At 50.9% G+C, this 27,990-nt stretch overlaps 1 protein-coding gene across 3 annotated transcripts; it reads right to left on the reverse strand.

The window, feature by feature from the left end:
• Positions 1–728: 728 nt before the first annotated feature.
• On the reverse strand, positions 729–27,900 carry FBXO42 (F-box protein 42). Of its 3 annotated transcripts, none has more exons than XM_058161419.1 (10): positions 27,742–27,900; positions 17,936–18,214; positions 15,600–15,716; positions 14,237–14,371; positions 7,237–7,390; positions 5,531–5,641; positions 5,335–5,431; positions 3,901–3,957; positions 2,721–2,840; positions 729–1,993 (listed from the first exon to the last, which is right to left on the reverse strand). In XM_058161419.1, exons 2-10 carry the CDS (start codon positions 18,198–18,200, stop codon positions 854–856), a joined length of 2,196 nt encoding a protein of 731 aa, XP_058017402.1. In that variant the 5' UTR covers positions 18,201–18,214; positions 27,742–27,900; the 3' UTR covers positions 729–853. The 3 variants fall into 3 exon arrangements, with proteins under 3 accessions (XP_058017402.1, XP_058017403.1, XP_058017404.1); XM_058161420.1 differs by lacking the exon at positions 27,742–27,900 and adding an exon at positions 27,601–27,741; XM_058161421.1 differs by lacking the exon at positions 27,742–27,900 and adding an exon at positions 18,811–18,938.
• Positions 27,901–27,990: the final 90 nt, after the last annotated feature.

Raw genomic sequence — 27,990 nt, forward strand, 5'->3', positions numbered from 1 at the left:
CCTGCCCGCCTGCGCTCAGCTCAGAGGCTACCCAGCTACGGCCACGTCCTGCTCGGTCAGGTGTCCCGAGGCACGTACGGTATTGAGCCTGGCACGTACTGTATTTTTCGGACTCGAAGATGCACTTTTTTGTCTCCCAAAAGGGGGGTGAAAACGTCTGTGCATCTTATATACCGAATATTGCCAAAGCTGCACCCACTCAGCCGTGTTTTTTGGGGGTTTTTTTGCCTCCCTACACCCTGTTTTCGGGCCTTTTTTCAGCCCACTTTCAGGCCTTTTTTCCCCTGTTTTTGAAACTTTTTTCGGCCGATTTCAGAGTCTCTTTTTTTGGCCTGTTTTTGACTCTTTTTTCAGCCTGTTTTCAAACCTTTTTTTCGGCCCATTTCAGAGTCTTTTTAAAGCCTGTTTTCAAGTTTTGTTTTTTTTGGCCTATTTTTGGGGCTTTTTTTTCCCCGGCCAATTTTTTTTGGAAAAAACAGCCTGAAAAAAGCCTCAAAAACGGGCCGAAAAAAAGCCTTGAAAATGGGCCAAAAAGAGGCTGGAAAAGGCCGAAAAATGGAGCGTGAAGAGTCATAAACTAGTTGATTTCCTCTTCTAAATGTAGGTGCGTCTTACAGTCAGGTGGGTCTTATAGTCCGAAAAATACGGTAACCGCCCTTTCTCTTGATAGAAAAGGAGCTTCAGCCCTGGCGCCCACGCTGGGAATTGGAGGAAAGCCTCTGGTGCCATTTGCGTAGATCTCTTTTTATTAGTGGGTGGAATGCCACATTCACAGCCTACTTGACAGCGTGCCCAGGGCAGGGCTAACGGGTCCGAGCCAGGGCAGCCGAAGAGGGAGGAGGCCCCGGCCGCATTATCTCTTTGCCCGCACGAAGTACAAGGCATTTGTTTTGGGATAGTACTTGACGTTCTGCTTCTTGTCCATCAAGCCGCCAAAGATGATCACTTCCCCCCGCCCCTGGACCACCGTGTGCAAGCTGGTCTCGGGGGGTCCCACCACGGAGCTGCCGTGGAACACCTTCCACTGGACCCGTCCGCGCCCTTTGACCTCCTTCACGTCCAACACGTACATCTGCATGGGCTTGCAGTTCACGCTCTGGTAGAGAGGCTTGCCTACGTTCAGCGACTGAGGCGGGTGATGGCCCAGGCGGCGAGCAATGGGTGGTAAGGCATGCCCGTCTCCTTGGGCAGAGCTGGGTCGAACGGTAGCAGGAACGGCTGCTTCGGCAGGGTTGGCGCTGCTCTGGCTGCTTGGGGATCCTGGCGAGGACGCTCTGGGCGGGCTTCTGACCGCCAAAGTGGGCAGGGCCTTCGAAGAGAGTGCTTGAACTGCCTCTAAGCTCCGCCGCAGGGCGCTAGGAGAAACCGCTCCCATCAGGGAGCTGGACACATGAGGCGGGGTGTGAATGCCGTTGGTCTGATCCGGGGGATTCCTGAGGCCTATCGTGCCAACCGTCCTGCTTTCCGCGCCATCCGGCTGGCAAACCAGAGAAGGGGGTTTGGCCTCCCAGTTCAAGTCTACGGCTGCCAGTCGCAGGTCCTTCTGATCGGGGAGAGAGCCCCGCCTGGGTGCCAAAGAAAGGCCCGCCTTCAGCTCGTAGCCTTCTGCGACGGAAGCCGCGCTGGGCGAGAGCAGCTGGAGAGGGCTGTCTGGAGAGGCCCCTCCCACGGCGGCGACGGCGGCGATGCCAGGAGACAAGGCCTCACTGCCATTCAGCACCGGCGAACTATCATCTCTAGCCGGAGACAGGCTTCCTTCCCGGGACCCGCAGGGCGTCTGCCTCTGCCCCCGGGGTCTCAGGGTGCCCCAGCGGCCATTCACGCAGGGAGCCTCATCTGCCGTCCGAACGGGAGACTGAGAGCGGCATTCTCGTGTCTCGGGAAGCAGGGCAGGTGGCGTGGCGCTGATGGGAGAAGGACGAGAATTCAAGCTAGGGCTGAGCGGCGCCCTCCCGCTGGGGGCTTGGCTGAAGACGACCACGCACTGCCCCACCTGGAAGAAAAGAAACAGCTAGTCTAGGACGGACACAGGACCTGTTCCGCACAGCAACCTCCCCGGAAACTCCTAACAGCTGGGCTCGACTGACGGGAGGCAGGGGGAGAGGAAAGGATCCCTCTGGGCATTCCCCCCACTGTGCCACGTTGCTGCTCAGAGAGGTGACTATCCCATCAAGTGGGCCACTGTTAGCTTAGTGCAGTGATGGTTTAACCTTTTTGGTGCCGAGGGCCCAAAGCGCAAATGCAATGCGAGTGCTCCCTGCGCATGCGCTCCACCCCGTGCTTTCGTGTTTGCCCCGTGCCCCGTTTTGGCTTCCATGTTGGTGCAGGAGGCCTTCCAGGCCCAAAATGGGGTGTGGGGGGGGGGCGCGCACGCTCATAACTACCCAAAATGCAATGCCAGTGTCCCCGTGCATGCACCCCGCTCCCTGTGAATGTGTCCCCTGCATGCCCCCACGCCCCCTGTGCATGCGCGGCAGAGACCTGAAGACTAGCTGGCTGGCGGGAGGCGCGCATGTGTGGTGGAGCTGGGCTGGGGCGATGGCTGGCGTGCCCGCTGAATGTGCCTAAGGGTGCCGTAGGTTCGCCATCTTAATGCCTTACACCACACTCTTAAAATCGGAGCTGCCCTGCCGCCCGTCCACTCGCTTTCTGACTTATGATCAGGTATGAATGAAGGAGAATTTCACCAGGGGTCCCTTCTGCCCTTCCCTCCCGTTCACCTTGCATGCCGGGTGGCACCACAGCTCGGGGGCTCCGTGGTCCTCGTTCTCCACCTTCAGGGGCTGCCACACCCACGGACGGTCGGATCTCATGTGCAGCAGCCAGGCGTCCTTGAAAAGCTGCAAATTGGGGGGGGGGAGAGAAGCTCAAACACTCGTAGGACGGGACCCTCCTTCTCCTCCTCCCCCTTCTTGCCTGGCCCTCCTCTACCATTATTCTCTCTTGGGAGCAGATTTTGCAGTCCTGAAAGGTTTTGGTCACCTGTCCGGCATGCTCCATTCTTTCCCCTCCCTTCTGGAGAAGAGGGTTTCTGCATCACACCTCCCAACAAGGAGGAAATCTTTGCTAGGGGCAACTCGGACCTGGTGGCTGGAGGAAGGTGTGCATCGCCCCCCACCCCCCGTTGACTGCAACCTTTTCAAACAAATGCCGTGCCAGACACAAAAGTCTTGGAAGGGCAGAAAAGGTAATGCTCTCTACATGGGGCTGCCCTTGAAGTGCACCCGGAGGCTGCAGCTAGTCCAGAATGCAGCTGCACGGGTAATAGTGGGAGCAACCCGTTGCTCCCATGTAACACCAATCCTGCGCAGTTTGCACTGGCTTCCTGTGGTCTTTCGGGTGCGCTTTAAGATTTTGGTTACCACCTTTAAAGCGCTCCATGGCTTAGGGCCTGGGTACTTACGGGACCGCCTGCTGTTACCCTATGCCTCCCACCGACCTGTACGCTCTCACAGAAAGGGCCTTCTCAGGGTGCCGTCCGCCAGACAATGTCGGCTGGCGGCCCCCAGGGGCAGGGCCTTCTCTGTGGGAGCTCCTACGCTTTGGAACAAACTTCCCCCTGGTTTACGTCAAGTGCCTGATCTTCGGACTTTTCGCCGTGAGCTGAAAACGCATCTTTTTATTCAAGCGGGACTGGCCTAATTAAATTTTAATTCGGGGTTATTTATATTTTAGGGTTTTTAAACTATTTTAAATGTTTTAAATTTTTTAAATTTTTGGCCATTTTGTAATATGTTTGTTTTAGTCTTGTTTTAATGTATATATTGGGCTTTTTTATTTGGCTGTACACCGCCCTGAGTCCTTCGGGAGAAGGGCGGTATAAAAATCGAATAAATAAATAAATAAATAAATAAATAAAGGGAGTGAATGGACGGAACAATCCTAGCTTTGTCAACTCACCGCGTTGGGACCTCCGCAGCCGCCAAGGACCAGGATGGTTTCGTCGTCTATAACAATCTGTGACAACAGGGGGAGAAAAGTCCACAAAGACGCCACCCAAAGAGCTCCGAGAAGGCCTGGCTGGCACAGGCAGCGAGGCCATCAGCTGATGGGGAAGGAGTGCCAGGGGTATTCCTTCCCACCCCGCTTTGCAAGCTGAGTTTAATGTCCCAAATCTATGGAGGGAAGACTAATCTGTTTTGTTCTGACCCAGCTCCCCAAACACGACCAACCCTCAGAAGGGAACTCAAAAGATGCCTTTCAGTTTTGGAAGGCAGTTTTCTTTTTTGCTTCTTAATTGCCACATATTTTAGCTGGGGAAGTTGGGAGGGGGTTGTTGTTGGAGCGGTAGAAAGTTAGTCATAACAACATTCCGCATTCAAGGACATCCTGAGTTGGATGGAGACTGTCTGAAGATTGTATCCAACTGAGTGTGAAGAGTTGATTGGACAATGTGATGAACTTGTGGGTGTGGGGCAGGGCTGTGAAATGTCAACTGGGTGTGGAAAACCTGGAAGCTTTCAGTTTCGGGTTTTCCCAGCTGTGCCAACACGACAACTCTAATAAATTGGAACTTTGAGGAACCTCAAGCCTCAGAGCTTTATTTCGTTGGGGGTGTTCCTTGGAACCCTAACAATGCCTTTATTTAGGAGCGCCGGCAGCCCCACCAAAAAAGTTTATTTTCAAACACAGGCTAAAGTCTGGCCGGCCAGCAGATGAATAGTTGTCTGCCACATCTATTCATCTCCACCCCCTGCCTTTGATCCCCAGAGCTAAGGTGGGGCCTCACTAGCAGCAGTAGCTCTTCCTTCCCCAGGACTGGCCCATAGATTTCCACTGCTCTCCTCTCTTCTGCCTTCTGAGCATCCGCACGTCCCGCACTGGACCCAGCTGTTCCTCCTCTTCCTCATCAGCCACCTTAACACCTGTTCTTTCCATCTGAGAGCTGACAGATGGTCCAGGCTCTGCCTCTGTCTCTCTCTCTGCCAGTTCCAGTCCCCCTTCCCCCTTGGAGTTCTCAGGTTGCCTTGAGGCTGACCCTGACGCCCACACCTCCTCCTCCTCCTCTGATTTGGCTGCTGGAGGGGCCGGCGGCCAACAGGCCACAACAGGTTGCCTCTTTCGGGACAATGCCATTTCTGGTGGGAAATGGTTGGCCCGACTCTGCTCCCATGGGGCACCTTCTCGGCTCTGGGAAGGCCTTAATCTGGGCAAAAACTTGTGCCCAACAGTTTCCATCTCCTGCTTCTGCCAGGAAAGGCCACTGCCAGGGATTGCTTTCCTCTCAATCTTACTGGAAAAACCAGGGCTTTAATCTGACAGTTGGAAGACTCGTTTCCTTGGGAGGAGAAGCCGGGACGCTTTCTGCCTTTCCACATTTATGGCGAACACTACCTGGGATTGGCCTCCTCGCGGGTGAGGCCCAGGCCCGGAGATGTTCGGCTTGGACCAGGTCCAGTGCTCCAGATCGAGGACCCAGACGTCGCTGCTCCTGCGGGGTGGGGGGAAAGAGCGAGATAGGGAGGAACTCAGGGACGGCTTTTCACGGAGCGTGGAGCTTGCGAAAAAGGAGGCGCGTCGGGAGACTTACATCTGCCGTGACCCCAGAGAACCTCCGAAGACAATCATCCGGTCCTGAATCACGCAGGAGGAGTGGCCGGCCATGGGAGGAGGGCCGTGGGTGGTCACCACACAGTTCCACCTGGAGGAGGAAGAGGAGGGTTTAAGGCTCCTAAAGGGCATGGGGGTGGTGCAGGTGTTGCCGCCCACTGTTTTTCTCAGCGAAAACCGGGCGCCTGAAACAGCCAAACGTCAAAGAAACAATGAGACGAAAAACTTTGGTGACGCGATAAGAGCTGGATAAGTGGCAGCAATTACGGGATAGGAACTATAAACTAACATTCTCAACTGCATATAACAGGGATGGCTAACCTTTTTGCTGTCATGTGCCAAAAGCGTGGGTAGCATGGGGGGGGGGGTGTCGTGTGCCCACACCCATAATGCAATGCCTCCCCCCTGCCCATGCGTGCAACCCCTCATGGCCCGTTTTGGGCCTGGCAAGCCACCCTGAAGCCTCCTGGGCGGTGGGAGGGCACACCGCACCCTTCAGCAGCCCATTTTGGCATGGGGGGGTGCACCACTCCCCCACCCCACCCCCGTGCATGTGTGCGAGACCCCCAATGCATATGCGTGCATGTGCCCCGCCCCCTGCACCAGAGACCCCAAAATCAGCTGGCTAGCAGGAGGCACGCTCGCATGTACGGTGGAGCTGAGCTGGGCAACAGCTCGCGTACCCATAGAGAGGGCTCTGCGTGCCACGTGTGACACGCGTGTCATATGTTCGCTATCCCGGGCCTATGAGGAACATTTATACAAGGTGTTTTACAGATGGCATTGATCACCCGAAAGATTGGCAAACATGTTTTAAAGATGTAAAGTTGAAGATGTAGCACGACCACGAACACGAAGCCAAACAACAGCAATGCAGCTCACCAGCTCAAATCCCCCTGCAACTCAGACTAATCTGAGCACAACCAAGCCCCCACCCAAACAGAACACACCCCCAGCCAATCACAGCACAAAAAAAACCCCAGCCAATCAGAGCACAGCCAAGCTCCCACCCAATCAGTTCAAACCCCCACTAGCAGTTAAAAAGGAAGAAACAGCTGCAGTCACACATTGCTCCCAGAAGCACGAAGCTGAAGCCTGAAGATGACGAATGAGACTTTGTCAAAACGTCGCCAAGACACTTCCAATTTTACGCGGGAGAAAACCCGAATAACCAAAGACCTACATACAAACACCTGCGAAAACCTCAGAAAACATACACACACACACACTCTGTATATTTGATTATTCATGTTAATAACCGCAGCTAGAATTGTATTTGCACAAAATTGGAAAAGGGAAACGATCCCTGCAGATGAAAATGTGATTAAGAAAATATTAGAATGTGCAGAAATGAATAGATTTGACACTTGCAATTCAAGGTAAGGAAGAATCAGATTATTCTAACATATGGGAGATATTTTATCAATGGTTAGAGAAAAAAAATACAAAAGTAACGTATCGCAAAATTAGGTAAGAAGAGAAATGTTAGGTTTTATGTTATTTTATTAGTAGTAGTATTATTTAGTGTTAATATAAGAAAGAATGTAAGAAATGAATATGGTGGTAAGCTTAATTGTTGAGACGCAAAGAATGGTATATACTCAGATGACACACTTTAATGAAAGATGGAATGTTTGTAATAAAAGAAAATTAAAACAAAAACAAAAACCAGCTAAACGTTCTTACCAATTTTTGGAAGGTGAGTAGGTGTGTATTTCGTCAAAGAACCTCTCTGGCTGGTGCAGGGGGTAAGGGCTCGGCCGCGTCCAGCCGCCGAACAGCACCAGCAGGTCCTTATAAACAGCGAGGGTGGCTCCGGCTTTCGGCGACGGGTAGGAACCTGCAACAGAAGGTTGGGGGGGGGTTTAGGCGATGTCCCCCAAGGGATTCCGGAACCTTGCCTGGTGGTTTTGAGGCTGCAGCTAAATGAGGCCTGGCGTTTTTGGGAAGAGCCATTTCCTCCATCAGTGTTTTGACCTAGACTTCCCAAGAGCATAAAACAGACTCCTTGTCCCGACAAAAAACCCTTTGTATTAAGTTACTATGAATTCCTCTCATTTTTCACATCCAGCAAAGTCTTTCAAGGGAGAATTTAGAGTCACAGATCTTATCTGGCTTGGAAAGCTGCCAGGCCGACGTCTTCCAAACTTGGCAAGGAGTCTCTGCGTGTCATGAATCAATTAAGTCAACTAATTGCCTCCTGCAAACTCCACTCCCCTTTCGCTCCTCTTTTATTCCCTCTGGGAGGGGCCATTCATCATCCACCTGTGGCCTTACTCCCAAGTCAACCCTTGTTCTTTAGCTGTTCCCTTCGTCTGGCAACTCTGCGCAGCAGATTCGGACAGCGAGGAGGTTGGGGAGGAACATGGGCCAGTCCTGGAGTCTGGGAACAGGCTCCAGCTGTTCATCTGCCTCACTGATGTCTGACTCCAAAGGCAGCTGATAACTGTCAGACGGCCCTGGCCCCCTCTCTGCCTCCGACGCAGAGCCCTCATCAGAGCCTTCCCCAGACTCCAGGACTGGCCCATGTTCTTTCCCAACTTCCTCACTGTCCGACTCTGCTGCCAGATCCGCTGGCGGGCCACAACACTCAGGACGTCCTCGCCAACCGACTTGTAATAAACCGTCTGCCAAACGATTCGAACTGGGCCACCGTTTGCCACGATCCTCCGTAGTTTTGTCTTCAAAGGAAACCTTTATTGGAGGCAGGTGTCCATTCCTGACTTGGAGGCAGACATGACACCCCTCCGCCCAGCCTTTCATTGGGATGACTGACTTTGTAGGCAGTGAAAACAGGTTCCCTGAGAGCAGTTTTGCTAATGTTGCTCTCTCTTCACACCTGTTTTATTTCCCACAGCATAAATGCGCCACTCCCCTCAGCTTTGCCAAAGAGCTTCAAAATGAGGGAAGGGGCACTCGAGGGGCCGCTTGCAACGATGTGAGCAATAGAGGCATAGAGGGATAGACCCTGGGAGGGGGGCATTGGGAGGGAGAGGAACAATGCAGGTAGTCCTCGACCTACGACCACAATGGAGCCCCAAATTTACGTTCTTAAGCGAGACGTTTGTCAAAGGAGTTTTGTCCCGTTTTACGACCTTTCTTGCCTCCGTTGTTAAGTGAACCCCTGCCGCTGGTGAGTGAGTCACCTGGTTGTGAAGTGAAACCTGGCTTCCCCCCCCCCCATGGCCTTTGCTGGTTCAGGAGGTTGCAAAAGGGGATCACATGTGACCCGGGGGGAGGGGGAGGGGGGGAGAGAGACACTCTGCAACTGTCATAAAATACGAAGCGGTTGCCAAGCGCCTGGATTCTGATCGTGGGGATGCTGGAAAAATCGTTAACGGTGACCAACGGGTGTAGGTAGCCTTTTTCCAGTGTTGTAACTTTGAACAGTCGCTAAATGGGCTGAATGCCAACAAAAGTGCGTATAGTCAAAGCTATGGTTTTCCCAACTGCAATGGATGGCTGTGAAGGTTGGACCATAAGGAAGGCTGAGGGCCAAAGAATTGAGGCCTTTGAACTCTGGTGCTGGAGAAGACTCCCAAGAGTCCCTTGGACTGCAAGGTCATCCAACCGGTCAGTCCTAGAGGAGATCAACCCTGGCTGCTCTTTAGAAGGCCAGATCCTGAAGAGGAAACTCAAATCCTTTGGCCCCCTAATGAGAAAGAAGGACTCCCTGGAGAAGAGCCGAATGCTGGGAAAGATAGAGGGCAAAATAAGAAGAAGGAGACGGCAGAGAATGAGGTGGCTGGATGGAGTCACTGAAGCAGTCGGCGTGAGCTTCAATGGACTCCAGGGGATGGTAGAGGACAGGAAGGCCTGGAGGAATGTTGTCCATGGGGTCGCGATGGGTTGGACACGACTTTGCAACTAACAACAAAATGGGCTGGTTGTATGACGAGGACTACCCATATCCTTCCCTACAGATGGTTAATGGCTCAGGGATCCCAGAGGGAAGGGCGGATAACACATAGTCCACTTGTCCTGGGGGGGGGGGGGAAGAATGCCCACGTGCTAGCATCTATCATCATCATCATCATCATCTTCTTTTAATGACCCCATAATCCCTTGCTTTGGGGTGGAGTCTGGGCAACTGAATGGAGCTTAGTGTTTACTGGCCGGATGTCCTTCCTGTCGCCAGAACTGAGTTCACTGTATGACTACTTGTATCATCTTCTTTTAACGACCACATAATCTCTTGCAGGATGGAGTCTGGGCAACTGAATGGAGCTAGAACAGAGGGTTTTACTGGCTGGATGCCCTTCCTGCTGCCAATGCGGAGTTATTATTCAGCAGATATATATTCTCACTGTGCCCAGAGAGAGAAATTATTACCTAGGATCGAACTCACAGCCTCCGGATTGTGAGGCGAGAGCTCCACCTCTAGGCCACCGCAACCATGCCGTGTCCAAAGCTATATTTATTCCTCTTTCCACATTTCAGGGGGTACCACTGGACGATGCTCCTGGCAAGGGAAGCAGGAGAGCCACCGCTGGGCAGGGCAGGGCAGAGTCCAGACCCAGAGGAACGGGGGCTCCGTCTGCCTTCAATCCTGTCTCCTGAGATGTTGAAGGGGGGCCCGATTCCAAAGAAAGCAAGCCAAGAATACACGGAGGCCAGACAACCAGGCAACATTTTTCCCCTCTGAGAAAACAGGGGTGGGGGCAATCCATTGTCCGCCCCCCCCCAAAAGCAACATGACAAAGGTGAGTGCTGAGGATGGGGTGGGGGGGAGGCCTGGCCTCGCTCCTTGGGAACTTGCTGCTATTGACATGTTCAATAGGGATCCTAATTGGGGAGGGGGCTATTTATGGCTCGGGGGGAGGGGGGGGTATCTATAAAACGAACCGTCCCAGACTTTTCTAAAATAGGTAGCTAAAGTTAGAGCCCTGAAACCCAGCGGGTGTGTGTGTGTGTGTGTGCACTCTGGCTGGCAATTCCCCGGAGAAAGCAACTGAATTCCGCAGGAGGCGGATAAAGCAAGCGGAAAAAAGGCCCGCCCCCCCCCCAAAATATCCCCCCTTTTGGCTGCTGGAGTGCTCAGAAAACCCACCCAAACGGCAGGGGAGCCCGAGGGAACCTAGCAGCGAAACACTGAGGGCCCTCCTGGTTACCCCAAAGGCCCACAAAGGGGTCCCCTTTCCTAGCAGTCCGATGTGTCTCCCGGAAGGGGCTGAATTTCTAGGCGCCCGTTAAGAAACTCCTTGCTTTTCATTCGCTGGAAATCTGTCTTCTGGAATTCAGCTCCCACGGTCAGATGGGGGGAGATACTTGGGGGGGGGGAGGAAGAGAAGAAAACAGGCTCCGGAAACCTATAATTGCTCCTCTCATTAAGCCGTTAAGTTGTAGGGCTTTTTGAAAAGGGCAGTACTGGCCGCTCTTTCAAAGGGTAGTAAGTGTGAGAAAGGCCCCAATTTAACCCTTAAATTAGACGGTTTTGCCAGGAGTTTGGGAATGGAGGAGGGAAAAGAATAAATCGCACTTTGAACGGTCACTAAACGGGATCCATATACTTCCCTGTAGATGGTTAACGGCAAAGGGAAGAGCCGATAACGCATAGTCCACTTCTCCTGTGGGGAAAGAAGACCCAGGTGCTATTTAAGCTCAGTGGAGAAGCAGAAGGATGAGTGGAGTGCTTTGGGCTGCTACGTTGAAAGCTATCTATCTATCTATCTATCTATCTATCATCATCATCATCATCTTTTAACTTGCGGGGTGGAGTGTGGGCAACTGAATGTTTACTAAATGTTTAATGGCCGGATGCCCTTCCTGTCGCCAATGCGGAGTTCACTGTATGACTACCTGTATCATCTTCTTCCAATAATAATAATAATAATAACAATAATAATAATAATAATAATAATAATAATAACAACAACAACAACAACAACAACAACAACAATAATAATAATAATAATAATAATAATAATAATAATAATAATAATAATAATAATTTAATTTGTATACCGCCCTTCTCCCGAAGGACTCAGGGCGGTGAACAGCCAAATAAAATCCCTTGCTTCAGGGTGGAGTCTGGGCAATTGAATGGAGCTGAACGTTTACCGGCCGGATGCCCTTCCTGTCGCCAATGCGGAGTTATATTCAGCAGATATATATTCTCGTCGTGCCCAGAGAGAAATATCTGCCTCTACCTAAGATCGAACTCACGGCCTCCCGATTGTGAGGCGAGAGCTCCGCCTCTAGGCCACCGCACCGTGGCTGCAAATAAAGGCTTTATTTTAATCTTTTGGACTCAAAACCTTCTAACAGGGGAACTTTGGAGCAAGCGGCACTTGCCGGACTGTGACACAAGCCACCGAGTGGTGCTTCTTCCCAAGGCTGAGCAGACGGAGCCCTCTGGGCCTGCTCTTTTCCACAAAAAAAACCAAAAAAAAAAAAAACCCGGGCTGCAGGGATCGGCCACTGCCTTCCTCAAGAGATGGATGTTGTCCCCAGTCTCAAACCTCAAAAAAGCCCGACTAATTGTATATAACTGTACATTGGATGAATTATTTGATATGATTGTAAAAATAAAACTTTTTATAAAAAAAAAAAAGTTCCCCCCCCTCCTTTCCCCCCAAAAAGCAGCGCTGGCCGAAAGAAACGCTGGTTTGCAGTTAGGGAAGGAGATGATCCTTGGGCCTGGAGCAGGGGTGGGCTTCAAATTTTGTAGCAAGGGGTTCTCTGCCCGGTTGCTGGGTGGGTGTGGCCATGGTGGGCGTGGCCTAGTCAGCCTCCTGCACCAAGGCGGGGGTTGCCCTCCCCAGGCTCTGGAGGCTTTCCTTGAGCCTCCGGGAGGGAGAAAACGGCCTTCCCAGGCTCTGGAGGCCGGAAATGGGCTTTCCAAACTTCTGGTAGGCCCGTTTTTCGCCCTCCCTGAACCTTCACGCACACCCTGCACTTACCTGCATCCAAAATGGGCCGTGTGGGGACTCCAGGGAGGGGTGGGCGTGGCCAACCAGGAGTGGGATTTGGGGGGTTCTTCGAACCGCACAGAATCTTAGCTAGAGGTTCTCCCGAACCCCTGCGAACCCCCCAGCAGCCCCACCCCTGGCCTGGAGTCTTGCTGCCTCTTTCTACGTTTAAAAGGCCTTTAAAAGTTAACCTTCTTTTAAAGGTTAGGCCTCCTGAGCGCCTAGCCAAAATGTATTTTGCATCGATACGCAAAGTAAATAAGCTCGGGATTTGAATAGGGGTGGGGAAACAAAAAAAACAAAACACGGCTTTTGTTTACGACAAAAGGGCTGCCCCTCCTGGTGTGAACCAGAGGATGGTGAGAACCTGCTGGTTCCCACACTTTTTTTCTGGCTGGTGGCTGTAACGAGCAGGGACATGTCTGATCAGCTGGATCAAATCCCTGTCCCAGGAACGCCCAGGGAGTCCTTGGCCCCGGGAGGAGATGGTGAGAACAGGCAGGCGGCAGGGCAAGGCCACCAGAGAGCTTCCCGCCCCTCCCGGAGGCGAAACAGGAGCTAACCAGGGTCATTCCTTCGGAATTGGCCAATTAGAGCAGGGGTCTTCAAACTTGGGCCCTTCAAGACTTGTGGACTTCAACTTCCAGAATTCCCCAGGGGTCTCCAACCTTGGCCACTTTAAGCCAGCCGGACTTCAACTCCCAGAATTCCCCAGCCAGCTTTGTTGGCTGGGGAATTCTGGGAGTTGAAGTCCACAAGTCTTAAAGGGCCCGAATTTGGAGACCCCTGGATTAGTGTCACCTGAGAGAGTTGGGATCCCCTCAAGGAGGCCACCGACAGGGGATTTGGGGGTGGGGGTGGGTGTCCCTTTCCACCTGGCTTTCCTTTGTAGGGAGAACCTCTTTCCCGCTTGCCCCCCCCCTACCATAACACTGTCTCTGCTCCCAATAGCTAGAGAGCTGTGAAGGAGAACAGGGGATTGGGGACACCCAGGGGTAGTCAATCTTTTTATACCTACCGCCCACTTTTGTATCTCTGTTAGTAGTAAAATTTTCTAACCACCCACTGGTTCCACAGTAATGCGCCATGTATCGTCGTCTGCGCACGCTTCTCGCGCATCGTGGATTGGGTTGGGGGGGGCACCGGCTACCAGCTCTGCTTGTCTGTTACAGCTGGGTGGTGTAGGGGGAGATGCACAAGCTATTCTGGGACGAGGCTCTTTTGTTTGCGGTAGCGTTATAGCGCCATTTAGTTTCACTTACGTAACGCGAACTAAACTTAAGCGCGGGCGATACAAATAGTACATTTTCAGCAATTCAAATTGTCACGGGGAATTTTATGAAAACCTAATAAAAACATTTTTAAATAACGCTATGAAATTTTTTTTTAAAGTCCATTAAATTAAAAAAAAAAGGAAAGTGCTTCAGGATCGGACAAAACCCCTACCGCCCACCTTGAAAGCTGGAACGCCCAGTAGCGGGAGGTAGGGACCAGGTTGACTACCACTGGGGACACCCAACCAAAAGGCAGAGTGGAAGAAATCAAAAGGAGGCTGCCCCCCCCCCGGAGTCAGGTCTGCCTCCACCTGGCCGCAGGTGTCAAGCTTCTCCCAGCATGAAGGCACTCAGTCCCCACCCGCCCTGCTGCTCTGTGCTGGGGAACATCCCGGGTGGGAGGGGGTAGCCTCCCAGCAGCTCTTTCCCCCCAGACATGGGGCAGCTGCTGCAGCAGCTACCGGGACACACGCCCCAGCCCTCCCCAGCCGCGCCCCTCACCTGAGGCCAGGGGCCGGATCCATTCCTTGCTGTTCAGGTCGAGTCTCCAGAGGTCATTAAAAGCTGCGTTGCAACTGCTCTGCGTGCAGCCTCCAAAGACGTACATGGACTGGTTAGCATCGTAGTAACAAGCACCTAGAAAGCGGCAGAGGAAAAACAGGCCGGCTTTATTTTATTTTATTTATTTTTATTTTATTTAGAGCTTTTATTTAGAGCTTTAGAGCTGGCTTCTGCCAACAACCCAGCACTCCCCCCGCCACCCTCGCCCGGAAAGCCACGATTTCTCTCTCCTTGGAAACCCCACAAGGTGTGTGCTACTCCAGTGATCCTTTTCGTGTATTATTTAACGGCCCCTTCCGTCCTGAACACCATCCATCCACCCAGGGGTGGGATCCTACGGGTTGAACAACCGGTGTGCCGAGCGCCCCGAACCAGTAGAATCCCACCATCGCATCCACCCTGCCCTGCAGGATTACAGGAGGTTAGAATGCAGCACTGTGGGCTAATTCTGCCGACCGCCAGCAGTTCGATCCTAATCGGCTTAAGGTGGACTCAGCCTTCCGAGGTGGGTAAAATGAGGACCCAGTATGCTGTTGGGGGGGCAACATACTGATTCTATAGACCACCCAGAGAGTGCTGTAAAGTACTGTGGAGCAGTATTTAACTCTTAAGTGCTACTGCTATTGTTAGCCATGGTGGCACAGTGGTTAGAATGAAATATTGCAAGCAGTTCCAATTCTGACCGGCTCAAGACTGACTCGGTAAAATGAGGAGCCAGATTGTTTGGAGGGCTGTAAAGCACTGTGAAGCGGCATATAAGTCTATCTAGGTCTAAGTACCATTGCTGTTGCTAGTATTTAATCTCCTTAAATGGAGGAATCGAGACAGATTTTTATGGTTGCCCCCCCAAACTGACCCCATACCCATTGTGCCTGCCTGGTTTGAGAAAACATGCTCTTCCCTTTACACAGCTACCCAATCTTAGCATTCCGCTCATCCATATCTCACTGGGAGGGAATCGGAGAAGTATAAACGCTTGAAAATAACTCCGGCGAGAGATCGGACTCTATAGAGGCAGCTCCAGAAGCAGCTTCTAGAACAGGGGGTCTCCAACCTTGGCAACTTTAAGACTTGTGGACTTCAACTCCCAGAGTCCCTCAGCCAGCAAAGTCTTAAAGTTGCCAAGGTAGGAGACCCCTGTTCCAGAACCTTCCGCGCCACTCCTCAGCTGCTGCAGCCTCCCCGCCCCCAGCCTGTGCCCCCATCCAGCCTCTCTGGGAAAGGTAAGAGCGTGGGCTTCCCCATGGGGCTAAGCCCCCCCCCCCCGCCGCGAGAGTGGTGTCTTGGGCCACTTAGTACTTACTGTGCGAGAAGCGCTGGGTGATGGGCGTTCCCGGATAGGGATAAGTGCGGCTCTCCCACTGAATGTTGCCTTCCTGGACGGACTTGATAAAGCCGTGGTAACACTGGTGGGCGACACCTGGAAGAGGAGGGGAGAGAGTAGCGAGAATGTGGGACTGGGGATGGATCTTCATTTGCTTCGGGGCAGCAAACTGAGAAAGGCCGAGTCTCCCTGATGGAGTTTTTGGGGCCCTTTCCAAACATTTCAGGGGTCTACCTTTCTCCGCGTTTTTGAGAGGAGGGTCAGCATAACACAGGAGGCCAACACCCTCTCTGTGTTCTTCATGCCCGAAGACTAGTAGTAGAAGAAGCCGGCATCTCACAGAAAGGTCCTCAAACTCTCAGAGAAAAGCCCAAGAGCTGGGGGGCCTTTTCTGCTACCAATCCTCCTCCACCTCTTTTAACAACGCCATAATCCCTTGCCGGGTGGAGTCTGAGCAACTGAATGGAGCTGATTGTTTACTGGCCGGATGCCTTTCCTGTCGCCAATGTGGAGTTTTATTCAGCAGATATAAGCTCAGTGTGCCCAGTGTGCTCTACCTAGGATCAAACTCACCACCTCCTGATTTTGCGGCGAGAGCTCCACCTCTAGGCCACCCCAGTCTTGTTTGCTGCCAATAAAGGAGAATATTTGTAGCTCAGGGATGAAATGAGAGGTGTGTGTGGGGGGGGGGTTGTTTCCTCGGTGCTCTCTGAGCTTTCTTGCGGACGTTTCGTGACCCAAACTAGGTAACATCATCAGAGCTACTGCAAGGGTTGTTTGCTTTTACTGCAGGAGGCCTTACAACCATAGGAGGGGCTTCGTCATTTCTCTCCTCCTCTGAGAGATCAGAGTGGCCCCCAAACAGTCACCCTGTGATATTGCAGAAAGAAAGCGACTGGGCCAGTTGTGTCCCCCGACTCCACCGCCCCCTCCCCACGAAGCTTGCATTGGTGGCTTTTCCACCTGGGCCTCTCCCCCTCCAAGTGCAGCCCCTTAACCACAGCACACTCTTCTTCTTCCTCCTCCACCTCCAGCATTTTGCTAAAAGTGCTGAAAGCAATTGACCCACTCTATATATATCGGTAGTCTTAAGAACAAGACAGCTTCGGGGGGTGGGCTGCTGGGGGTTCGGAAGAACCTCTAGCTAAGATTCTGTGCAGTTCGGAGAACGCCCCAAATCCCACTCCTGGCTGGCCATGCCTGCCCCGCCCTGCCCCTCCCAGGAGTCCTCCCCACGGCCCATTTTGGATGCAGGTAAATACAGGGTGTGCACAGAGGTTCGGGGAGGGCGAAAAGCAGGTCTACCGGAAGTTCAAGAAGGCTGTTTCCAGCCTCCAGAGGGCCTCCAGAGCCTGGGGAGGCCATTTTTTCCCTCCCAGAGGCTCAAGGAAAGGCTCTGGAGCCAGGGGAGGGCAAAAACACTCCACACACCGCCGTGGTGCAGGAGGCTGACAAGACCACACCCACCATGGCCACGCCCACCCAGCCAACTGGGCAGAGAACCCCTTGCTAAGATTTTTGAAGCCCATCCCTGAACGGCTTCTACTTCTAAGGGGGAAAAAACCTCAAACCAAAACAAAAGGAGAAATTAAGAGGAAAGCAACCAGCCAGGCCGAAGGAGGAAGCCTAAACCCTACAGGTGAAGACAGCAGAGGCAGCCCCTGAGAGCGAAGAAAGGATTCCAAAGGGAGGGGAGGAAGGAATAGTCCTCCTTTCAGCCCCTCCCCCTCTCTGCTTCACCCATTTCTACCATTCTCAAGGGCTCTAGAAATACTTTCTGGAGTTGCTGGGTTACAAAACGCTGACCCGACTGTCTGGTTGTCCGGTTCCCATTGCTCAGGGGTGGGGCTGCTGGGGGTTCGGGAGAACCTCTAGCTAAGATTTCGTGCAGTTCGGAGAACCCCCAAATCCCACTCCTAGCTGGTCCCGCCCCACCCCACCCTTTTCCTCCCAGGGGTCCCCAAAAGGCCCATTTTGGATGCAGGTAAGTGCAGGGCGCGCGTGGAGGCTTGGGAAGGCAGAAAAACAGACCTACCGGAAGTTTGGGAAGAGCCTACGGAGCCTGGGGAGGCCGTTTTTGCCCACCTGGAGGCTCGAGGAAAAACCCCCCTCCGCTGTGGTGCTGGAGGCCGACTAGGCCACGCCCACCCAGCAACTGGGCAGAGAACCCCTTGCTGAAATGTTTCAAGCCCACCCCTGCCATCAATGCTCCTTTTTGCTGAACCGCCGATCTTTCTCCCAACCTGTTTGGGCCTAGAAATGCACCCAGGAGAAGAAAAAAAAAGAACAACAACAACCCCACAACTTCGCTGTACCTTTGATGAGCCGATACCACTGCTTGCAAACGAGGGCGGCCGTTTTGTGCTCCTGATACGGGGAGAGGAAAGACAAGATATACTCCAGCACCTCTTCTGGCAACTCCTGCATGGACCGGTGAGGCCGAGCCCCTCCCTCTTCCTCCTCCTCCTCCTCCGGCCGAGCAGCACACACGCCATCCTCCTGGTCCATGGTCCCTTCTGCCACGGCCTCCTCGGAATCCACAGCCATGAAGCTGTCGTCGTCGCTCTCTGAGTTAGCCATGGCATTCCAGTCCCCTGCTCCCCAAAAAAGAAAAGAGGGGAGGGGGAGAAAGGCTATGGGTTACTGGCCAGGTTACGGGTGGGTGGGATCCTTAGCAGCACACACCAATACGCTGAGCTGGGCAACTCGGGAACCCCTAAAACAGGGGTATCAAACTCGGTTTCATTGAGGGCCCCATCAGGGTTGTGTTTGACCTCGGCAGGGCCAGGAGCCAGCTTGATGTCACTTGAGTCAGGGGGGAGGGAGGGGGCTCCTATGGTGGCTTGAGTGCTCTGCCAGCAAAAACAGGGCTCCCGAGCTGGGACGGCCTCCTGCAACCTTCTGCGGCCCACCCGAGCTCCAGTTTCGCTGGCAGAGACACCGTCACCAGGGCGACTCCATGGGCCAGATCTAGGCACATGGGCCAGATGTGGCCTTGAGTTTGACACCCTTGCCCTAGAAAATGGAGTCAGGAGGCAGTCTTCTGCCGAGTCCCCTGCCAGCAGAGTCATCCGTTTTCCTGGGAGGGTGCGTGAGAAAGGAAAAAACAAAACAAAAAAACCCCAAATTTTTTTCGCCCACATCCCTGCTCAGAACCCACTCCCAATGCACAGGTCTAGGGATCTCCAACCTTGGCAACTTTACCACTTGTGGACTTCAACTCCCAGAATTCCTCAGCCAGCATGTGCTTCCAACCCTAAACTCAATTCTTTCTTGAAATGGAGTTGTAGTGATCGCGCCTTGTTCACCCCACTTCATGCAGTCAGCTCAATGCTCCCCCCCTTCCCAGACAGACAGGTATGCTCAAGGGGGAGGGGAGAGATACGGGCCTCCCCTGGATGGGCAGGGAGGAGCCGGCACACCTCTACTCCCCCCACTTCTCTGGGAATCTGTCAGCCCCTCCCAGGTAAACCAGCCAGGAAACCTCCACCCGGTGAGCTAATGCTAAGGCTGCATTAAGACAACCTGTGGTGTAGTACAAATGTCTCACCACCATCCTTAACCAACTGAGCTGACCGTTAATCCATTGGGGACGCCTGCCTCTCTCGTCGGATTGTTTCCTAAGGCAGCATCTCTTCCCCTTCAACTTGCTGTGAAGAAGGAGGCTAAAACATACGATGAACGGTTGCTGGAACTGGGCATGGCCAGTCTAATGCAGAGAAGGACCAGGGGAGACAGGATAGCCGTCTTCCAATATTTGAGGGGCTGCCATAGAGAGCTATTCTCCAAAGCACCTGAAGGCAGGACAAGAAGCAACGGATGGAAACTAATCAAGGAGAGATTCGATCTAGAAATAAGGAGAAATTTTCTGACAGTGACAGCAATCAACCCATGGAACAATGCATCCATTTTTGGTCACCACACTATAAAAAAGATGTTGAGACTCTAGAAAGAGTGCAGAGAAGAGCAACCAGGATGATTAGGAGGCTAAAACATACAATGAACGGTTGCAGGAACTGGGCATGGCTGGTCTAGTGAAGAGAAGGACCAGGGGAGACACGATAGCAGTCTTCTAATATTTGAGGGGCTGCCCTAGAGAGGAAGGGGTCAAGCTATTTTCCAAAGCACCTGAAGGCAGGACAAGGAATAATGGATGGAAACTGATCAAGGAGAGATTCAGCCGATAGATAAATAAGGAGAAATTATCTGACAGTGAGAACCATCGACGAATTGAACAGCTTGCCTCCGGAAGTTGTGAGTGCTTCATCACTGGAGGCTTTCAAGAAAGAGACTGGATGGCCACTTGTCAGAAATATAGGGTCTCCTACTTGAGCGGGGGGGGGGGGGTGTTGGGTGTTGGACCTCCAAGGTCCCTTCCTATTCTACTGTACTGTACTGTTCTATTCTATTCTATCCTATTCCATATTGTCTTTCCTTTCCTTTCCTTTCCTTTTCTATTCTATCCTATTCCGTATTTTCTATTCTATTCTATCCTATCCTATCCTATCCTATCCTATCCTATCCTATCCTATCCTATCCTATCCTATCCTATCCTATCCTCCTGCTTCCCTTCTGCTCACAAATGGATTTGCTTTGTTTTCAACACAAGAAGCCAACCCTCCAACTCTGGCGCACGAGCTGGCTGGGTGGCTGGGAAGGGTTAGGGAAGCAAGGTAGGATCCTGCAAGTATCTTCTAGGTCTCCAAACTTGGTCACTTTTAAGACTTGTGAACTTCCAACTCCCAGAATTCTTCAGCCAGCCGTGCAGGTTGGGGAATTCTGGGGGCTGGAAATCCACAAGTCTCAAAAGTTGCTAAATTTGGAGATCCCTGCTCTAGAAGCCGAAGGCAAAAAATAAAATAAGAATAAAAATGGAAGAAAGGCCAAGGAGTTCTGAGACTTTTCTCCCACTTCCTTTGGGGGGGAAAAAAGGAGCAATCTTTGGAGGGATGTCTTGCCGGACAAAGCTGTTTGAAAGTCTTTTCTTGCCTGCCTCGGGGCTATTTGCTAATTACATCCTCTCAGATTGTTCCCATCAGCTGGGTAACACTTCCTTTAGGAAAAGATCAAAGGGGCGGCAGTACCCACTCCCTCCCTCCCTCCCTTCACCCTAGTCTCCTGAGAATCTCCCAGATGTTGCGCAAGTGAATCGCGACTTCTTGGTGGCTCATCCGAAAAAATGTGGAAGGCTGCCCACACGGGATCAAATGGGGATTTTTTTTTTCCTTACAGGCCGCTGACAAACCTCTTGCATGGTTCCTGGGACGGCTTGGATGGAAGAGTGGGGGTGGGAAAAAATGGGGAACCGAATGACGAGGCAAGGAATGAAGCAGGAGCGCACAGGGAAGCAATCCGAGATAGATTTCTCCCATGGCTCCTCGCCACGAGAAAGACATTTCCTTGGCTTCTGAGCAGGGCCCTTTTTAAAGCTTTTGAATGTTTGACTCCCCTATTCCAGGGGTCTCCAACCTCGGTCCCTTTAAGACTTGTGGACTTCAACTCCCAGAGTTCCACAGCCAGCTTTGCTGGCTGAGGGACTCTGGGAGTTGAAGTCCACAAGTCTTAAAGGGACCGAGGTTGGAGACCCCTGCCCTATTCCAGTATTGGAGAATTGGGGTCAATTTATTTTCCAAAGCACCAGAAAGGCCAGACAAGAAGCAACGGGTAGAAACTAATCAAGAAGGGAAGCAACCTGGAATTAAAGGAGAAACTTCCTAACAACGAGGACAAATCGACCAGTGGAACGGAAGTTGGTTCCAGAAGTTGTGGGTGCTTCTGGAGGTTTTTAAGAAGAGATTGGACAGCCACTTGTCTGGATGGGGTCTGCTGCTTGAGCAGAGGGCTGGACTAGATGACCTCCACGGTCCCTTCCAGCTCTATTCTGATTCCGTCTTCGCCTTCTTACTGAACAGGCTCTGCAAACAATCGGCATACAGACGGGAGGTTGGACAACTAGCCTTGTGGTGCCACCAGAACAATCTTGAACTAAATACAATCAAAGACGGTGGATTTTAGAAGAAAACCTCCTATACTACCACCTCTTACAATACTAGACAACACAGTATCAACAGTAGAGTCCTTCAAGTTTCTAGGTTTTATCATATTTCAAGACTTAAAATAGACACCTAACATCAAAAACATCATCAAAAAAAGCACGACAAAGAATGTTCCTTCTGCATCAACTCACGAAACTCAAACTGCCCAAGGAGCTGCTGATCCAGTTCTACAGAGGAATTATGGAGTCTGTCATCTGCACCTCTGTAACTATCTGGTTTTGGTTCTGCAACCCAACGAGACAGACACAGACTTCAGAGGATAATTAGAACTGCAGAAAATACCAACTGCTACCAACCTGCCTTCCATGGAGAAGCTGTATACTGCACGAGTCAAAGAGGGGTGTGAAAATATTTATAGACCCCTCACATCCTGGACATAAATTGTTTCAACTTCTACCACCAGAACAAGAAGATACAAGGACATCCCCACCCCCACCCCCCACCGGGAAGTGCCACCTCTGCTAAACAACTAATTCCCACAACACTGTCAAATTAACTACTAAGACTGTATTACTTCTTCTCATCCTGACTAGTACCTATCTCTTCCCAGTTAACGGCTCTATCCATGTTGCTTGTATCTTTACAACTTACATTGTTTTTGTTTCTTAGTATGTTTTGATTGCTCAATAGTATCATATGACTATCACCAAGTGTTGTATCCTATGATTCTTGACGAATATATTTTATTTTTTCTTTATGTACACTGAGAGCGTTATGCACCAAAGACAAATTCCTTGTGTGTCCAATCACACTTGGCCAATAAAGAATTCTATTCTATTCTATTCCTATTCTATTCTATTTTCTACTCTACCTATTCTATTCTCTATTTTCTATACTCTACTCTACCTGTTCTATTCTATTCTCTATACTCTACTCTACTCTACCTATTCTACTCTACCTATTCTATTCTATTCTCTATACTCTACTCTACCTGTTCTATTCTATTCTCTATACTCTACTCTACTCTACCTATTCTATTCTCTATACTCTACTCTACTCTACCTATTCTACTCTACCTATTCTATTCTCTATACTCTACTCTACCTGTTCTATTCTATTCTCTATACTCTACTCTACCTGTTCTATTCTATTCTCTATACTCTACTCTACTCTACCTGTTCTATTCTATTCTCTATACTCTACTCTATCTGTTCTATTCTATTCTCTATACTCTACTCTACCTGTTCTATTCTATTCTCTATACTCTACTGTACTCTACCTATTCTACTCTACCTATTCTATTCTATTCTCTATACTCTACTCTACCTATTCTATTCTATATATTATAATCTACCCTATCTACCCTATTCTATTCTATATACTCTATTACACTCTACTCTACCTATTCTATTCTCCATGCTCTACCTATTCTATTCTCTATTCTCTATACTCTACCTATCCTATCCTATCCTATCCTATCCTATCAGTGATGTCCTGGGGGAGCCTTCTTGTGTGCTCTGTGCTACAGTGAGTGTCATTTATGTTCAAAGCTGAGCCCTCCGTCAGCAGGAAGTAGGGGATATAAATGCAAATCATTGAAGCTTAATAGGAAGGTGTGGGGAAGTATGAAAAAGATGAGACCAAAGTGGAGCCAGTTGTCCGGCCCAAAGGAGCCAGAAGAACTTTCCTGACACCCCCCCACCTTTTCTTTCAAGCCTCAGGGTCAGAAAACATCGGGCATCAGACATGACAGGCCCTTTCAGCTCCCTTAATTGCCAGGTTGAGCCAATCTTTCTGATAGCTTCATGGGGAATGAATCTGAAGTCCTGAAAACTTTCCACTGCAAGTCTGACGGAAGCAACGACAGGTTTACAGTACCCGGCTCCCCAACATTCTGCGAATACAAGGTGGCTCAGTGGATAAGACTGCTGAGCTTGTCAATCAGAAAGGTCGGCAGTTCGGCGGTTCGAATCCCTAGTATAAGTCTCCTGCATGAGCAGGGAGGTTGGACTGGATGGCCTCCAAGGTGCCTTCCAACTCTGCTACTACTGCGAATACGGCACTTGAGGCTAGCTCTCCAGGTCTTCTTTTCTCCTGCATTCTTCCCAATTCGGCTAGAATTCCCGAGGGCAGCTAGTCAGGGAATGCTGCAGCTTCTCTTTCAAATAGGATGAAATCAAACAGTGCTCACACACTTGTTGCTCAACTGTCCCAAGCAGCAATCCTAAATTGCATGAACAGAGGGATTCAATCAAGATTGTTAACGGTATTAATACCACTCTATAAAGCCTTAGTAAGACCACACCTAGAATACCGCATCCACTTTTGGTCACCACACTATAAAAAATGTTGCGACTCTAGAAAAAGTGCAGAGAAGAGCAACCAAGATGATGAGGGGAATGGAGGCTAAAATATACAACGAAAGGTTGCAGGAACTGGGCAGTGAAGAGAAGGACCAGGGGAGACAGGATAGCAGTGTTCCAATATTTGAGGGGCTGCCACAGAGAGGAGGGGGTCAGGCTGCTTTCCAAACCACTCGAAGGCCAGACAAGGAACAATGGATGGAAACTGAACAAGGAGAGATTCAACCAGGAACTAAGGAGGAATTTTCTGACAGTGAGAACAATCAACCCATGGAACAGAAGTTGTGGGAGCTTCATCACTGGAAGCTTTCAAGAAGAGACTGGACTGCCATCTGCCAGAAATGGTGTAAGGTCTCCTGCTTGAGCATGTGGTTGGACTAGATTAGGGGTCTCTAACCTTGGTTCCCTTTAAGACTTGTGGACTTCAACTCCCAGAGTTCCTCAGCCAGCTTTGTCTTAAAGGGACCAAGGTTGGAGACCCCTGGACTAGACGACCTACAAGGTCCCTTCCAACTGTTAATTTTGCTATTCTAAAGACCTCTGGCCCGACCAACAAATTCCGCTTCCTTTACCACCAACCAGTTTCTGCACGCATCCCAGCTGCCCACTCGCTCCTGGCAAAAAAGCACTTTGCAGCTTAAAGGGGCAGTCTGGCAGCCAGGCTGCAGCCAAACCTCAGGGGGTGATAAGAACTGGTCAAAGTTTGGTAAAACTGCAATGTGGAAGGAAAAGGGAAGGAGTCTGAAGGTTAGCCGGTGGGCATGAGGGAGGGAGCGAGCGGCTCACCCCACTCCCACAGCACTGTAGAGCTTCCACTACCACCCCCACCCCGATTGGGACCCCAACTGGGCCCTAAGGATGCACACACGGGGTAGGGGTGGGGAGGCTGGCTACCACACGTTCTTGCTTTCTCCTCTGAGCTTAGAAGGGGAAGACTGACCACCGTTTTCCCTGTCTCCTTGGAGGCCCCTGGAAGTTGCAGGGCCAATGCAAGCTGGAATCCACACACACAATGTTGTACCTTGATGAACGTATCTTTTCTTTTATGTACATTCAGAGCATATGCACCAAATTCCTTGTGTGTCCAATCACACTTGGCCAATTAAAAAAAAAATTCTATTCTATTCTACAAACACACACCGCCAGCACCCAGCTAAGTGCCTTCCCAGAGGTTAGCATCCTGTAACAGAGAGAGGCTGCCGTAAGGAAACTGGGCCCAGGGAGCGCCAAGGGGACTCTGTGCCCTGAACAGAACAGGGATGCCAGGGGGCAGCATCCCGGTCCATCCATCCAATTCAAATTCAAATCTTTATTATCAGTGCATAATATACCGTGTTTCCCCGAAAATAAGACCCTGTCTTATATTTTTTTGAACCCTGAAATAAGCGCTTGGCCTTATTGCCATGCGCTCAAAAGCCCGTTTGGGCTTATTATCAGGGAATGTCTTATTTGGAGGGAAACAGGTATCTATATCTAATCTATCTATGATCTATTATCTACCATGTTTCCCTGAAAATAAGACCCTGTCTTATATTTTTTTGAACCCTGAAATAAGCGCTTGGCCTTATGGCCATCCGCTCAAAAGCCCAGTTGGGCTTATTATCAGGGGGATGTCTTATTTTGGGGAAAACAAGGTATGTACAATGAGATCAGTTGAGCTCCCTCAGTGCACCCCCCCCACACACAATACAACTCACAGTGAACACAGAAAATCCCTAACCCAATAAATCGTATTAACAAACACCCAGTCCTGTTGCACCAGTGTGAACATGTTACACGTTGCGCCAGCCCTGCAAGTCCATCGCACTACATAGTAGTCCACCCATCCATCCATTCACCCACCCACCGGAGAGGGGCTGCCTCAAAGAAGAGGAGCGGAGTGGGTGGGTGTTCAACCTATTCTCCAAAGCTCCCGAAGGCAGGACAAGAAGCAATGGGTGGAAAACCAATCCAAGGAGAGAAACAACCTAGGAGCAATTTCAACCAACCTGGACTATATCCTTCCACCCACCTAATGCAACTTATGTTGCATTCGGGAGAGAAGCAACCTGGAATTCAAGGAGATACTTCCTGACTGCGAGGACAATTTAACCAGTGGAACGGCTTGCCACCAGAAGTTGGGGTGCTTCCATCACTGGAGGTTTTTTAAAAGAAGAGATTAGACAGCCACTTATCTGGAATGATATAGGTAGGTAAGTAGGTAGGTAGGTAGGTAGGTAGGTAGGTAGGTAGGTAGATAGATAGATAGATAGATAGATAGATAGATAGATAGATAGATAGATAGATAGATAGATAGATATGGCTAGAGATAAATAGGGATGGCGATAGATATAGAAAGAAATAGATAGGGATAGATAGGGATAGATAGATAGATAGATAGATATAGATATGGCTAGAGGATAGATAGGGATGGCGATAGAGATAGAATGAAATAGATAGGGATAGATGGATAGATAGATAGATAGACAGAGATAGATATGGCTAAAGATAGATAGGGATGGCGATAGATAGAGATAGAACGAAATAGATAGAGATAGATGGATGGATGGATAGATAGAGATAGAAAGAAATAGATAGGGATAGATAGATAGATAGATAGATAGATAGATAGATAGATAGATAGATAGATAGATAGATAGATATGGCTAGAGATAGATAGGGATGGTGATAGAGATAGAAAGAAATAGATAGGGATAGATAGATAGATAGATATATGGAATATATACCATTCCAGACAAGTATGCACCAAAGATACATTCATTGTGTGTCCAATCACACTTGGCCAATAAAAACTTCTATTCTATTCTATTCTATTCTATTCTAAGTGGCTGTTTAACCTCTTCTTAAAAAACACCTCCAGGGATGGAAGCACCCATAACTTCTGGTATATACAGATACCATTCCAGACAAGTGGCCATACTATATACATACATACACACACACACGTTGTACCTTGATGAACGTATCTTTTCTTTTTATGTACACTGGGAGTACATGCACTAAAGACAAATTCCTTGTGTGTCCAATCACACTGGGCCAATAAAGAAGTCTATTCTATCCTATATACATATACACACACACACACACACACACGTATATAGTATGACCCTATATATACAGTACATATATAGGGTCACCTGCTTCAGCGGGGGAGGGAGGGGGGGGGGCTGGACTAGAAGACCTCCAAGTTCCCTTTTCCAGCCTGATTTGAGGGATTCAGCGCAGAGCCGCCAGCCAAAGGGGAAACGCCCCGGCCGAATCCCCCCTCCCCCATTTCTTGTTTTTTTTTGTTTTTTCTTCCTCGTTCTCCTTTTCTAACCGGCTGCAGGGCTGCCGTTCAACACTCCCCCCCCCACACCTCCACCACCACTTTATAATGGATTCAATTAAACGAAGGGCTCGGCCCGGGAGCCCTCCCGCTTCCCTCCCTCCCTCCTTCCAGCTTTCCTGTCTCTGCGTCATCGGCTTCCCGGCTGGCGGGGCTGGGGGTCGCCCCCACCGTCCTCCCTCCCTCCGCCGGCCTGGCAAACGGCAGCCCAGGGCCGAAAGGAGAAAAGTCCCCGGGGAACCCTCCGCCGTCCCCGGGGGAGCCGAGCTTGGGCACGTGGATTCCCACCTCACCTCACACCACCGTCCTTGCCTCCCGGGCCGGCGGCGGCGACTCCTCTCCTGAGGAGACCCGCGGGGTGCGAAGGGCGCCGCGGGAAGAAGGCGGCGGCGGCTCGTAATCGCGGGTCGGGGGGGGGGGAGGAATCGCCTCACCTGAGAAGGTCCAAGCCGGTTTCACAGCGTTTCCTGCCGCTTGGGCGGGCGCCCGTAGGCCCCGCGAGGGAAGACGACGACTTCGCGCACGGCTTGGACCTTCCCGGCCGCCGTGGCCGACGCCATCTTGCAGCTGTTCCCAACCGGGAAGAGAGAGAGGGGGAGGGCGCGCGAGGAAAGGCGGGGCGGTTTGGGCGGCGCGGAGGTGGGGGGGAAAAAGAGTGGCGGCGCATGCGCGCGCAACGCGTA

Source organism: Ahaetulla prasina, chromosome 18, assembly GCF_028640845.1.
Source record: "Ahaetulla prasina isolate Xishuangbanna chromosome 18, ASM2864084v1, whole genome shotgun sequence".
Lineage (NCBI taxonomy): Eukaryota > Metazoa > Chordata > Lepidosauria > Squamata > Colubridae > Ahaetulla > Ahaetulla prasina.

Bases quoted from the DNA above. Each gene is read 5' to 3' on its own strand.
- FBXO42 (XM_058161419.1), bottom strand. From the start codon at position 18,200: ATGGCTAACTCAGAGAGCGACGACGACAGCTTCATGGCTGTGGATTCC. The intron at 14,372-15,599 runs GTAAGTACTAAG...GCCGCTTTCTAG, and splicing joins CACCCAGCGCTTCTCGCACA to GTGCTTGTTACTACGATGCT. The intron at 5,642-7,236 runs GTAAGAACGTTT...TTCCTCCTCCAG, and splicing joins TACTCACCTTCCAAAAATTG to GTGGAACTGTGTGGTGACCA.